At 39.3% G+C, this 14397-nt stretch overlaps 1 protein-coding gene across 3 annotated transcripts in view; it reads right to left on the bottom strand.

Moving 5' to 3' along the window:
- Window positions 1-1574: 1574 nt before the first annotated feature.
- Ptcd2 (pentatricopeptide repeat domain 2) overlaps window positions 1575-14397 on the bottom strand; it is a 29945-nt gene continuing 17122 nt past the window's right edge. The window contains exons 8-11 of one of the 3 annotated variants that reach the window (XM_070031326.1): window positions 11420-11494; window positions 4182-4295; window positions 3836-3915; window positions 2246-2339 (exon numbers count right to left, since the gene is read on the bottom strand). In XM_070031326.1, the coding sequence (XP_069887427.1) occupies window positions 2327-2339; window positions 3836-3915; window positions 4182-4295; window positions 11420-11494 (282 nt within the window). In that variant the 3' untranslated portion in view covers window positions 2246-2326. Of the gene's footprint in view, window positions 2340-3835; window positions 3916-4181; window positions 4296-11419; window positions 11495-14397 lie in introns of all 3 variants that reach the window. The other 2 variants (XM_070031324.1, XM_070031325.1) reach the window with 2 other exon arrangements.

The raw sequence follows: 14397 nt of genomic DNA, 5'->3' as shown, positions 1-14397 counted from the left end.
ATAGAACCCAGCAGCTTGTATTGTAACCAGTTCTCTGTGAGTATATATACTGTTACAATCTTGAGATATAAAACATAAGAAAAAAATTAAACAGGGCTGGAGATATAGCTCAGAGGTAGAGCACTTGCTTAGCATGTGGAAGGCACTGGGTTAGATGCACTGGTACCACAAAAACCAGAAAACTGAAAAGATGCAACAGGGGCTGGGCATGGTTGTGAACACATTTAGGAGGCTAATTGTGGAAGATTATGAGTCCCAGATCAGTTTGGGCTACATAGGGAGACCCTGTCTCTGAAAAACAACAAAACCCACCAAAAACCAAAAGGATACAAAACATTTACTTCAAAGAAAAGACTTGGTACTCTCCCACTGAACTATGCCTCCAGCCTCTTATCTGTACAGGTTATTTTTGAGACAGAATCTCACTTTCTGTCCAGGTTCTTGCACTGCAATGGAGTCTTTTCTGCCTGTGCTAGTTTGGAATCACACCAGTCTCCCAAGTAGCTAAGCTTGCAGATGTGAGCCACTGGCACCTGGTTTGTATCAAGTAAATATTCACTTGCTCTATAAGTTCTTAGTAATATTTATTATGAATTGGTTAAAAGTTTGTGGAATTTTTGGGTTATCCTCAATAAAGCCATTAACAAAAATTGCTAAGGCTTAGCCTATTTCCACAATTAAGCCTATTGTTCAGTGAACTTAAGATTACTCTGTAATGAGCACTAACATGGAAGCCACAAAGGAGCTCCTCCAGGCTTACAGAAACAAAAGGCCAAGTTGGGGGAGGGGGAGGTGTGGAGCTGCTGTGTATCTTTTCCCACACACTAGTGACCTGATATGCAAAACTGACCAGATACTGTATTTCAAATTGTTGTAGAACTAACATCGCATCCAAAGAGAAAAGCATTAACAAGATGAACCACCAAATATTTATAATCCACATAGAAGACTAATAAGCATTGGTATTTGATAGTGGCATTTCTTTTTTTATTTTTATTTTTATTTTTTTGTCGGTCATGAGGCTTGAACTCTGGGCCTGGGCGCTGTCCCTCAGCTCTTCAGCTCAAGGCGAGCGCTCTACCACTGGAGCTACAGCGCCACTTCCGGTTTTCTAGTGGTTTATTGGAGATAGGAGTCTCACGGTCTTTCCTGCCCGGGCTGGCTTTGAACTGCGATTCTCAGATCTCAGCCTCCTGAGTAGCTAGGATTACAGGCGTGAACCACCGGTGCCTGGCTAGTGGCATTTCTTTTGAAAAACACAGTTTACCTTCCCTCCTCCTTTTTTTTTTTTAAATGCAGTAAAAACATAAGCACTTTTTATTAAAATGCCTTAGGTGTTATTTGCATTTCTTTTCTTTTTCTTTCTTTTTTTTTTTTTTTTTTGAGCTGGTGGGTAGGACTAGAATCTCAAAAACTTAGTTTCCAGGCTGGCCTGGAACTTGTGATCCTCTTGCCCCTATGTTCCAAGTGATGTAGCAACATGTCTGGCCTAACATATTCCTGAAAGTTAAATTCTGATTTTGTTTATGATGCTAAGAAAATAAAACAAACACAACCTCAAGAAGTTTGCTCAGATATTTTTTTATTTCCTTGACTTTGGGGAAAGTTTAACCCTACTGAACCTTGAATGACAATTTCAAATCAATATGCAAATGCACATAGATACAATTATTTTGCAGATGGAAAAGTGAGGGCTGAAGTACCTTAGGATCACAGATAAAAGATGGTGAACAGTGGAACAATTCTTAGTTATTTCCCATCATGGCAGAAGAGGGTTTCAGATCTAAATTCAGCGAAGTTTAATTTTTCAAGTAATTCCTCCCTTGAAAAATGAGTCGGGGTCAACTAGGCTTCCAGTGAAATTCCTTCCCAATGATACTTAGGTTTTTTTTCTGGTGTTGAGGTTTGTACTGGAAACAGGACCCTGCTCTTCCATTGGCATTTGATACTGAAGAGCAGCTTCACAGTGGCACAGCAGCATAACCTCTCAATCAATGTCTCACCACTCAATGGACTTGGAATTTAAGCACAAGACCAAGTGTTAGCAAAATGTCTGGTGAAGTAAGATGCCTTGCCTCTCAGGCTCCTCAAACCATGAGGAAGGTTGAAAACAGTTACTCAGCCAGCAGGGAATGGTTGAGGGGTTGAAGAGTTCGATGGCTGATAGTTCTCTTTTTTAGTAGCAATGTGTGGGATGTCCTATCTTTGGGGGTGTGGCAGAGCAGAGCGTCCAAGGTGTAAGTGGTGACTTGGCCATTTATGTGCAGTTTCCCATAAATCTCATCAAATCTGGCCATAAGAGTGGGTACATCTTTCACTTTTTCCCTTACTCTGGCCAGCTGGAAAAAAAGAAAAGCAAGTCATTATGTTTCTGTAAGAGTCCTTTGTTCTTCATATCCTTTAAGACGTAGAAACAAACTTGCAAAATGTACAGGGAACATCTAGTTCTTCAAGTCTATTTTTCTTTTTTACCAGTTCTGGGGCTTGAACTCAGGGCCTGGGTGCTGCCCCTGAACTCAGAGCGCAAGACTAGCACTCTACCACTTGAGCCACAGTACAAATCTGTCCGTTCTGATCGGAAATGCTGGTCATTCCATCTAAATTTGGGCATGCAATTGAGTCTATCTCTGGACTTGCTCTTATGTCTCACAGATTAATCTATTCCAGTTAAGCCACACTATAGTTTTTTACCTCATAACTCTTATTTCTCTTTTTTCACAGGCTCTTCCTAGCTATTCTCTTTTGGTTCTTCTTTCAACTAAATTGAAGACACAGAAGAAAACATAGTGGTATTTTTATTGGGACCTTATCCTTATTTTATTACCTTAGCTTGGGAAGAATTGACGTTTTATGAGGCTCAACTTTCCTAGCTAAACACATGCTTTGCTTCCATTGGCATGATAGAAGGTTTTTGTTTTGCTTTGTTTTTTATGGTGACACTACCCGAGCTAAAAATCAGAGCCTTTTGCTCTCAATTAGCTTTTTCACTCAAGGTTAGCACTTTACCACTTGAGCCACACCTCCACTTCTGGCTTTTTGCTGGTTAACTGAAAATAAATAGCCTGTCATTTTTGTTTGCTGGGACTGGAAATATGGTCCTTAGATCTCAGGCTCTGGAACAACTAGGATTAGAGCCATGAGCTACCAGCATCTGGTTAATTTTCTTCTTTTTTAAGATGAAAGATACTATAACATTATTTGATGATAGAAATGATCCAAGAGAGGAGATATTGATGATGCTCAAAAGAGTGAGACATGTTTAGACTGATTTCCTGGAATAGGGGCAGAGGAGATGTGATCTAGTGATTAATTAGAGGCTGACAGATAATTGCCAAACACTATGTGCATGTAGGGAAATGAGCCAGAAGCTTGAATGTGGTAGTCATTTTCTTCTCACTGTATCTATTTTCTCCATTAAACAGGAAAACAAGGTCATTAACTGAGAGTAAGAAGTAAGGAAAAGGTTTTGGAGGCTTCAGGGGAAGATGGTAAAAGGCATAAAATTGTGGTCCACAAGAAAAGAGAGATTAGAACCATAATAACAATGCAGGGAAACAAATTGGAAAACATTTTGGAGGATATTGTGTAAGAAGAAAAAGAAAAAAAAAAAAGAAGTCTTTTTTAAGACACATGGAAGTCTTAAAACAGGAGCAACAAAAAAGGTACCCTAGTCAACAATGTCTCTAAAGAGGTGGGTTACAGAATTAAGACACCAGGTGAGGAGGGGCATGGTGGCTCACACTACTCAGGAGGTGTACCCTGGAGGGGACTGTGTTCAAGGCCAACTCAGGCAAAAAATTCCATCTAATCATAAGCCAGGTATGCTGGTAAGTACCTGTGATCCCAGCTGTTTGGGAGGTTATAGGTAGGAGGATGGTGGTCTAAGGCCACTCCAGGCAAAATGTGAGACCCTACCTGGAAAAAATAATAAAGAAAAAAAGACATTATCTTGCCCATGTAATTGTAACCCCTCTATATGGTATTTTCACAACAATAAAAGAAAAGAAAAGAAAAGAAAAGAAAAGAAAAGAAAAAAAGATAAAAGAGGGCTGAGAGTATGGCTCAAATGATAGAGTGCCTGCACAGCATGCACAAGGCCCTGAGTTCAAGTCCTGGAGGCCACAAAGAAAAGTCACTGGTGAACATTTTTTAAGAGATGTATGCAGCACATGCCTACTTACCACTTCCTCTGAAAATTTGTTTCTTTTCACAAACCTTGATAAATTTCCTTCTGCAGCACCTTGTAACACCTCTATCAAGGCTTCTAACATATTTGATTGGATATGGATTACAATCTGAATAAAAAGAAGAAATGACCAAAAACAAGAATGAGCCAGCATTTCAATGACAGGAACCATATCTAGTTAGATAAGCCTGTAACAAGAGACATTCACCCTACCTTGACGCTATTTCCTAATTCATTAGCTCGCAGTCCAAAATAGTGAATGGGTGCCCACCAGTTCACACTTGCTTTCCCATGGCAAATCGAATTTCACAACTGCAAAACTTGCAGACAGGAAACAATGGAGAGAGCATGGGCTTTGGATACAGGTTGAAATTTCAACACTGGCAATTACTGGCAATTACTAGCTCTAAGAATCAGGGCCAAGCACTTAATTTCAATTTTATTTCCTCATTGGTAAAATGGGAAAAGTATTGTCAGACCCTACATTTGAGTTACTGTGAACATTAAGTGAAAATCTATCACACAGGAGGGATTCAGCAAACAAGATAAAAAGTTCCTCCTTTCTTCCTCTGTATTCAGGATCGTGACAGTCAGTCTCCTAAAATTGGGTATGTGTAAATGATACATTTGAAGTTGTTAGCACGCTACTGTAGGCAGAGTGGAGGCTGATAGGAGACTTACAGAGACCCTCCCACTTACTTAAGGAAACCTTCAAATGTGGGCACTGGATTTTGCTTTCAAAAGAATGCTACTAACTACTTTCCATCAGACTGACATATTCAATGCAAGAAAAAACAGAGTACATCTCTCCCCTAGTTATCAATATTTACTGTACAATCTGAACCACAGAAAAGTGGAAATGAGAGTAACTGAGAATTTGCCAATCAATGTTAACCAGTTTACAATTTGACTTACTATCTTTCAAATATATTAGCTTCCTCAAAACTTGATTGCTCTTTTTGCCAATTGTTATTCAATGAATAATCTTTCACAACAATTAGAAACATTACAAAAAAGCTAGGTGCTGGTGGCTCATACTTGTAATCTTATTCACGAGGCTGAGATCTGATTATCTCAGTTCTAAGCCAGCCAGGGAAGAAAAGTCTGTAAGATTCGTGGAGCTATGGTTCAAGTAGTAGTGCATCAACCTTGAACAAAAAGCGAAGTGAGGGTTTGAGGCCTTGAATTCAAGCCTCAGTACCAGTGCACACACACATACATATGCATAAAAAAATTACAAAACCTCATTTTTAACAAATACATGGGAACTAATCATGGGAAAATGCCATTTTTTGTTATATATATTTTTTCCAAGAAGTCTGGTAATTTAAGACTTGATTTTCAGAAATAAAATTACTAAGTCAAAGGGATGAACATTTCAAGGCTTTTGGGCTAATGAAAGGTAGGTTTTCTGAAAGAAGCTTCCCTTTTAAATCATGAACTAGCTATTCTATGGCTGTTTATGTTTTAACAATGTTGAGCAGACTTTTTTTTGGTCAGTCATGGGCCTGGGCTCTGTCCCTGAGTTCTTCAGCTCAAGGCTAATGCTCTATTACTTGAGCCACAGCGCCACTTCTGGCTTTTTCTGCTTATGTGGTACTGAGGAAGTGAACTCGGGGCCTCATGCATACAAGCAAGGCAAGCACTCTACCACTGAGCCACCTTCCCAGCCCTGAGCAGACTTCTTATAAAGAGAAAAGGCTGTTTTTTGCTCACAGTTCTGGAGGTTGGTTCAAGGTATGGAGCTGACATCAACTCAGCAAGGGTTAAGTAAGGTCCTCTTGTCTGGGTCATGCCACAGCACATAGCAATGGAAGGATCACACCATGAACAGGAAAGACACAGAGCACAACAAGGCCAGGTTCTTGTTTCTTAGTAGTGAACTAATCCTGTTTAAGGTTTCAAAGTGGATGACAGCATTGGAAGAGCTGAGGCCTAGTAAGACAACTACCTACTAGACAACTAGTCTATTAGGACAAAGGGTTTACCTTTGGTCCTGAAGAACAAGAATGAAATGATCTTGAGCAGTCTCAATACAAAGAATCTCATCTAAAGGCCCTGATCTAAAGCACAAGCACTCTGTTGGGAGACAACATCTCAGGGTTCTCTGAAATTTCTCTGTATCTTTGCTTTCTTTTTAAGCAATACATTAAGGTTTAAACTCAGAGCCTTGTGCTTACTATGAGGATGCTGTCATACATCCACGGTTTTTGTTTTTGTTTTGGATAGGGTCTTCTGTTGATGCCCAAGATAAACAGCTGGTGATCTCCTTACCTAAGCTACTTGTGTAGGTGAGATAAAAAAACACACACCACCATGCCCAGGTTGTTGGTTGAGACTGGGGAGAGGGGGTCATCATAACTTTTTTTTTTTTGGGTCCGGTTGTGGGGCCTGAGTGCTGTCCCTCAGCTCTTCAGCTCAAGACTAGCGCTCTACCACTTGAGCCACAGTGCCACTTCCGGCTTTTTTCTTTTTGCTTATGTGGTGCTGAGGAATCGAACCCAGGGCCTCAGGCATGCAAGGCAAGCGCTCTACCACTGAGCCAATTTCCCAGCCCCTCATCATAACTTTTTTGCCCAGGATGACTCCAAACTGTAGTCCACCTGATCTCTGCTTTTAGAGTAGCAGAGATTACAGGTCTACCATGCCTGCTCTGAATCCCTCCATGTCCTGCCAGTCCAATCATTTGACTGCCTTTATTCCAGACCATCTTTTATTAAAGAATGTCTATATAACCAACAGACATGCTTACTGCCTATTATAAGAGATATTTTCTTTTAACTCCCTAAGCTGACTGTTCTTCTCCTAAAACACACTTTCTTTGTGTACAAAAGGCAAACAGACCTGTTCATCTTCATATCTCGCCATGGGAACTGGGGCTCAGGGAACTGATGTAAAAATACCAACACTCTGGATACTGCTATAGCTGTGATGAACTGTCCTTTAGCTCTGTGTGTGCAGTACTTCACCAGCACTCATAAGACAGTACCCATAACTTATAAGCTTGCCAGTAGGGTGAAATCCCTAACCCTTCAGTTCTCAGTACTTTTATTAATAGAAATGAGTCCCAATTTAGTTGGCAGTAGTCTTCCTCTTCAGGACAAAGACAAACCTTCCTGGCTGAGTTCTTGGCATGAAGCCAACCTTTGACAACAACCAATGGAAATGGAAGGATGGGCCCCTAGCCATGCACAAAGACAGACCACTGGGGTCCTGTGCCTGAAATGACCTGTCCCCTTGAAGATTTCAGTGTTACTGTACTTTATTTGTTATCTCAGCTTCCCTTCCTGCCACAGCAACAATCTCTGATTCAGCAGCAGCTTCAAGAATAAGGTTTACAACTTTCAGCTACACTGAGGAGGAACAATCCCCAAGAGACTGTTCATTACTGACTAAAAGCCAAGGGCAAGTTTAAATGATGGACTTGTCTCATACTTCAGGGTGCAGTTAAGAAAAACTAAAACAGGGTATAACATACTGCTTTAATATACATCCCTAGAGAAACTGGATTAGCAAGGAACAAAGGTAATTTTGGTAAACAAAACTATTTAAGGGATTTAATCTTTTTGTCCCTCTGATTTTGTGAGGTCTCAGGAGATGATGATAGTTACACTATATCTTTGGCCTGCAAAGGAACAGAAGCCCTGAGAGGACGGAAATTCAATTTCTGGTTTCTTCTATTTCCTCTAGAAGTTTGCTTCATTGAAGCAGAATACCATGTGTGGTAGAGATCACTATTTTCTAGCCAATATCCACTCTCCACTTCTTCTCTGGTAACAGAACAAACTCTCCCAAAGCTGTTCATTTCTCAGGTTGCTTTGCACTCAGGGGTGACCACGGGATTAGTAACATGTAAGAACAAGTTGCTGGAAGAGATGTAGAAAACATCTTTAAAAGGGACCAACATTTTTTTTTTCAATTACTCCTATTTCTTGCTGGAAGGGGTGTAGTGGATGGAAGTCACCTGTTTACAATGGCAGAGTAGCATAGAGAGAGGCCAGGTTCCTGATGACATCATAGAATGCCACACTATGCACCTGGTTTTTCTACATAAAAGAAAACCAAAACCTCTAATTTCTACAGACTGGGTTTTTTTTTTTTTTTGGTTTGGGTTTTTTTTTTTTAACTGTATTTTTTTTGTCTTTTCTTTTTTGGTACTGGGGATAGAACCCAGGACGTTGCACTTGCTAGGCAAGCTCTTTGCCACTGAGCTACATCCCAGCCCTGGGTTTTTTTTTTGTTGTTAACATTTATTTGTTTTAGTTTATGCTGCTCCCAACCAAATACAATTTCTCACTTAATATATATGGCTGAGGAGTAGCCAAAGAGATTCTATGATAAATGAGTCTGTCTCTTCGCTACTGGTGCAGCTTACAATTCCCAGCATAAGAATCAGCTAGAACTTTAGAGTGACCTTACTGAATAGAAGGGGTGCTATGACATTCACCAGTGTTAACAAATAAATGATAAAAGCAGCACTGATTTAAAAAGAAGTAAATCACGCTCAATTTCCTAGCAAAGTAATTTCAATTGAAAACCAATCCCCATCTGATGATACACCAGATTTCTAGAGAATGGTTAGATTTCAAATAGAATCAGAAGGAAGTCATCCTGTGTTCAGACATATTCAGAAGTAGAAATTAATCTTTTGATGTTGAACAGCCCTGTGAAAGAGGTTATGGTTCTTTTTATATTGATGGGTTTAAATTCAGACTGACAGAGCAGAGTCAGTGTAGGTCTTGATGGAATCATCTGCTAGATTAATACAGTACATAGCAAATATTAGCTTGGAAAATAGGAAACCAGACCCTCTGGGTCAAATAGGCAGCAGGAACAATTTAGATAAGAGAAATTAAGGTGGGAGAAAATTAGGTTAATTTCAATTCCAAATGGTAGTGGGTAAAAGATTTTAGTGCAAGGCATTAATTTTTAAAGTAGATAAGGAAAACAAAAACTTAATTTATTTTTGCTAATATTTACTTACAAGCTGTCTACTTTTCCTGTCACTTTGTATGTTAGTTTAATGTTTCTCCATAGTTCTGATCACATGTAAGGGCTCCAAGTAGATGACAGCCTTGGAAAAGCCAAGGCCCACTAAGCCATGAAAAACAAACCAACAAAACAACAAAAAAAATGGGTGCTGCTGGTTCACACTTATAATCCTAACTACTCAGGAACCTAAGACTTGGAGGATTGTTGTTCAAAGTCAGCCTGGGTAGAAAAGTCTGTGAGACTCCACAGTGAAATGAAAGACTGGAGGTGTGGTTCAAGTGGTAGAGTGCCATCTGTGAGCAAAAAAGCTGGGAGCCCACGCTTCTGAGTTCAAGCCTGGTACTGATAACAAACAACAACAACAACAACAACAAAAGTCTCACAGGAGACCTAGCTCCTGAAAGCTACTAAATAACTGGCCACCATTTCTTTTGCATCATCCACGAAAATAATGAAATAGACTTACACTGCAATGTGAAGAACTGAGATTAGACATTTGGAAGAGTTTCCTGGAAAAGAAATTTCTTTTGTTTGTTTAGTTTGCTTTTTGAGACAGGGTATATAGCATAGGCTGTCCTGAGCACTGGTAGACTGGCAATAGAATAAGGACAATTACAAGTATCTATTGAGTGCTCACCAGGTGTCAGACACTAATGCCCCAAGATATACTAGGTCATTAATCACAATGACATTATAGTTGTTACCAGAGATATGATCCAAGTAGCATGTAGGATAAAGAGGCTGGGTAAAGAGGTTGGTGGGTCAAGCCTCCATTAGTCTCCTTCTCTACCTCCACAGACTTCCTAGTCATACCTCATACCTTCAGCATTTAAACCTGTCTGACACCTATACATACTTATGTCTCCCACTTGATCCTAAGCTGCTGGAGTAGTTCTGTGCTGACTTTCCTCATGGGTGAATGTACACTCAGCAGATCTCCACTAATGACTGTTCTGATGAACTGAGATCAAGTATTATACACACACACGAAAAAGAAAGCAAATTAAATCCGCCAACAACAAATCCTCAAAGAAACTGCCTGATAAATAAGTGGCTAAAGACTTAAAGAGAAATTTCTCTGAAGAGGAAATAAGAATGGCCAATAGACACATGAAGAAATGTTCAACTTCTCTAGCCATAAAAGAAATGCAAATCAAAACAACATTGAGATTCTACCTCACCCCAGTTAGAATGGCTCTAATCAAGAACTCTAATAACAACAGATTCTGGAGGGGAATGGCCAAAAGGGAATCCTACTGCACTGTTGGTAGGAGTGTAAACTTGCTCAACTACTTTGGAAGGCAGTATGGAGGTTCCTCAAAAGACTCCACAAAGAGCTCTCCTATGACTCAGCAATTCCACTTTGGGGCATTTACCCAAATAAAAAAGGCTATACTAAAGCTACCAGCACAACTATGTTTATTGCAGCATTATTCACCATAGCTAAGATATGGAACCAACTCAGATACCCCTCAATAGATGAATGGATCACAAAAATGTGGTATATTTATACAACGGAATTCTATGCCTCCATCAGAAAGAATGACATCGCTCCATTTGTTAGGAAATGGAAAGACCTGGAAAATTATATTAAGTGAAGTCAGGCCCAAAGAAATATAGATCCCATGGTTTCCCTTATTTGCAATAACTAGTATAAGACTAGGAAAAGCAGAAAAGGTCAAAAGCTATGTACAGATGACCATATAAGATGATGTTAAGTGAAATGAACCCCAAGATAGGGACACAAGTGGTTTTTACTTTCTTGCTATTGTTTTTAATGTACTTAAAATGTACTATGTGATTTTTTTTTCTTGTATGTTCTTCCCCCATGGTATAACCCCTATTTTCACTGTATTTGATTCTGGTGCCCTGCATCTTGTATATACATTTTTTTAATTTGGGGAGGGGAAGGGAAATAACAAAATGCTGAAATAAGGATACGGTTAACCCATTGTAACAATGAGATGTATAAAACACTATGTTGAAAACGAACTTTACAACTTGGCGGAGGGGGGTGGGGGGGTAAGAGAGAAGGTAGGGGGGTGGGATGGGAAGGGATGGTAGGGAAAAAACAAAGGAGGAGGTAACAATGCTCGATAAAAAATGTACTCATTACCTTACTCATGTAACTGTAACCCCTCTGTACAGTACTTTTACAATAAAAAACATATATATAAAAAGAAAGAAAGCAGACATTTTACCATACCTTAAGTCACTTAAAACCATAAAGGAGTCACTTACATTTAAATTAATGCAGGTTATACTCTCTGCATTCATGATTTTGGAAAAAATGGATATAGCTTTTTCCACTTGGTTCTAGGAAGAAAAAAGGGTAACATTCCAAGTCATATGAACATCTCTATCATAAAACCATTTTTAAAGTAGGCAAAATATTCCCACCCTACTTTGGGGTTCCAGAGTTTAAAAATTAACAAAGTTCTAGTAATCAAAAAAAAATGTCATAAAATGGTTCATCCAGTGGCATATTATTCTGTTTTAGTAAGTGTAGTTTCTAAAATGGAAGCATCAAGTTAGAATCTCCTCCCTTCCTACTAGAACTAGCTTTTAAGAAAAACAGGAATGAGAAACAGGAATGCAAACCCCATCTTTGACATAATTAGAACAGAGAAGCTTCAAACCATAGAAGAGGTGGGAATGCTGCCAGAGACGCTGGCGATGGAGCCTGGGAAAGTTCAGGAGAAGACAGTGAGAGGGGACAATGCTGTCTAGGAGCAGGTAGACGGGGGCACTGTGCAGAAGGGACAGCACTGAACCAAAGGTAGACAGAGGGGACCACACTATGAAGAGGACAGTGCAATGCTGGAGAAGGTTCTGAGGGGACAGTGCTGCATGTATCAAAATGCTCCACAAAGTACAGCTGTTAAACAGGGTTCTCAGAGGGCACACCCTGAAGTACACAAACCAGGTCCTGCTTACAGTGCTGGGAGATTTCAGGATCAGGAAGGGGAAGTTTCTGGTGATAGCAGAGAAGCTGGTTAATGGCTTTCATAGATCAGACTACTTCCCTTCAGCTGTACAGAGAAGAGGCAGTTCAATGAAACCCCCCTTAATACTTGTTACCATTGACTAGAGAGAAACAAACCTGTACATAACTGTGGGCCAAACTACAATGTATATGGGGTTGTTATATAAACAAAAAACGCCTAATAGTCTACAACAGGTCTCTGGTGTCTGTTTGTCTGTCGGTTTGTCTCTCTCTCTCTCCCTGATATGAATTTCCTATACTTGGTTATGAGAAATTTATATTTCTCGACAATGAATAATCAAATAAGAATAGTACATGAACTCCATAAGGACAATACCTTATAAAAATGGAGGAAAGAAGTACAACAAAACAGAAATTAGAGAATAACTAGTAGATGAGAAAACTCCAATACAAAAAAAAAAGTCTTCATGGATACAAAATAGAAATGAGAAAAATAAACAAGATTTCATCCATCAGAAGTGGAAGAAAAGTCAGGCCAGCCACAGTAATATTCCAAAGTAGGAGAAAAAGAACCATTTTTGCAAAACCTCAAGGAAAGCAAGAATCATCTCAAAATATTAAGCTTGGTAAATTAGGTAAAATACAGAAATGAAAGACAAAATAATATTAAATATCAAGAACACAGATTATTATCTGTTCTAAAGAATTTACCAGAAGCAAAATTTCAATCAACACAGAGAAGACTGGAGAAAACAATACTAGATTAACTAATAGTAAACAATGAGCCCATATAACTCATATAGAAAATTAGAATGAAAGTGAGGAATATGATCACAGAATAGTATATATGTTATATATCTGGACAATGAAGAAATGACAGTACTATCAAAAGCAAGGGAAGATTAAAAAGTAAAGTATGTAAGCCAGCAAGGTGGCTCAAACCTGTAATCTTAGCTACTTGAGAGGAACAGATGGGGACAGGGGTACTGCAGTTTGAGGCCAGCATGGGCAGAAATGGTTTGGTAAGATTCCACCTCAACCAATGGCTGGCATGGTAGTATACATGCCAATATCAGAGCCACAGGAAAAGCACAATGGTTAGGTGAGTGACACATGTCTATCACTGCTAGCAATACAGGGTAGCACAAGTAGGGGGATTGCAACCCAGGGTCTGTCATTCAGTAGCCACAAGAGAAAAAATAAATCTCACAGAGGGGAAAAAAAATGACATAAGAAATTTTAAGTGATAAAAAAGCATCAAGGCCAGGCGCTGGTGGCTCACGCCTGTAATCCTAGCTACTTAGGAGGCTGAGATCTGAGGATCTCGGTTCAAAGCCAGCCCGGGCAGGAGAGACCGTGAGACTCCTATCTCCAATAAACCACCAGAAAACCAGAAGTGGCGCTGTAGCTCAAGTGGTAGAGAGCTCGCCTTGAGCTGAAGAGCTGAGGGACAGCGCCCAGGCCCAGAGTTCAAGCCCCACGGCTGACCAAAAAAAAAAACCAAAAAACAACACAAAACAAAACAAAACAAAAAAAGCATCAAATAAAATGATACCTAAGATTATACTTATATCATCTTAATATAAATAAGAAAAACCAGCACTATATTGCAAAGCAAATTGAAAATTTAGACAACGTACAAGGTATACACAAAAGGGTAAGAAAAGGTATATATAGAGCAAATTCAAATCTGATCACCTCAAAACAGAAACAAAACCAAGGGTGGTAATATCAGTATTTAACAGGGGTGAATTCAGGGTAAAAACAGTAAACTCAACTAAGACTGCCCCTTATATAAATGTTACACTGATACTGTGGGTATAATATTATTCTCAAAGATGAAACAATGTGTCTGTGCTCCAAACTGTGTTCTTACACTTCATAAAGGAAAAAGTACAAAAGTACACAAAAAGAAATGGGTTGCACATGACTAAGAAGAAATTTTAATTAATTCATCTTGTTCAGCTCCTGTCAGATTAATGAGGGCAAAATAATTCTACTGGGCAGAAATTAATTTCAGGAAGTTAGAGAAATGAACATGGCTCGGTGGATGCATGCTAAGTGTAGTCTCTTAACACCTTTCTTCTTCGGTGACTTTTCCTACCAGTATATGATAACTGATCACCCTGCTAAGAATAAGATTTCTAATTAGCCGAAAAAGCTCTCTAGCCCTATTTGCCAGCTGGATAAATAACCTGACTTGGTTAGAATGTTTCTGGTATGAAATTTCTTTTCACTATAGAGCAAACTTGCATTTCTTATGTTTTAGGCC

The sequence above is a fragment of the Dipodomys merriami genome, unplaced genomic scaffold (assembly GCF_024711535.1).
Source record: "Dipodomys merriami isolate MVZ:Mamm:240054 unplaced genomic scaffold, mDipMer1.0.p SCAF_20, whole genome shotgun sequence".
Taxonomy (NCBI): Eukaryota; Metazoa; Chordata; class Mammalia; order Rodentia; family Heteromyidae; genus Dipodomys; species Dipodomys merriami.
This window is presented reverse-complemented; position numbering and strand designations above follow the sequence as displayed.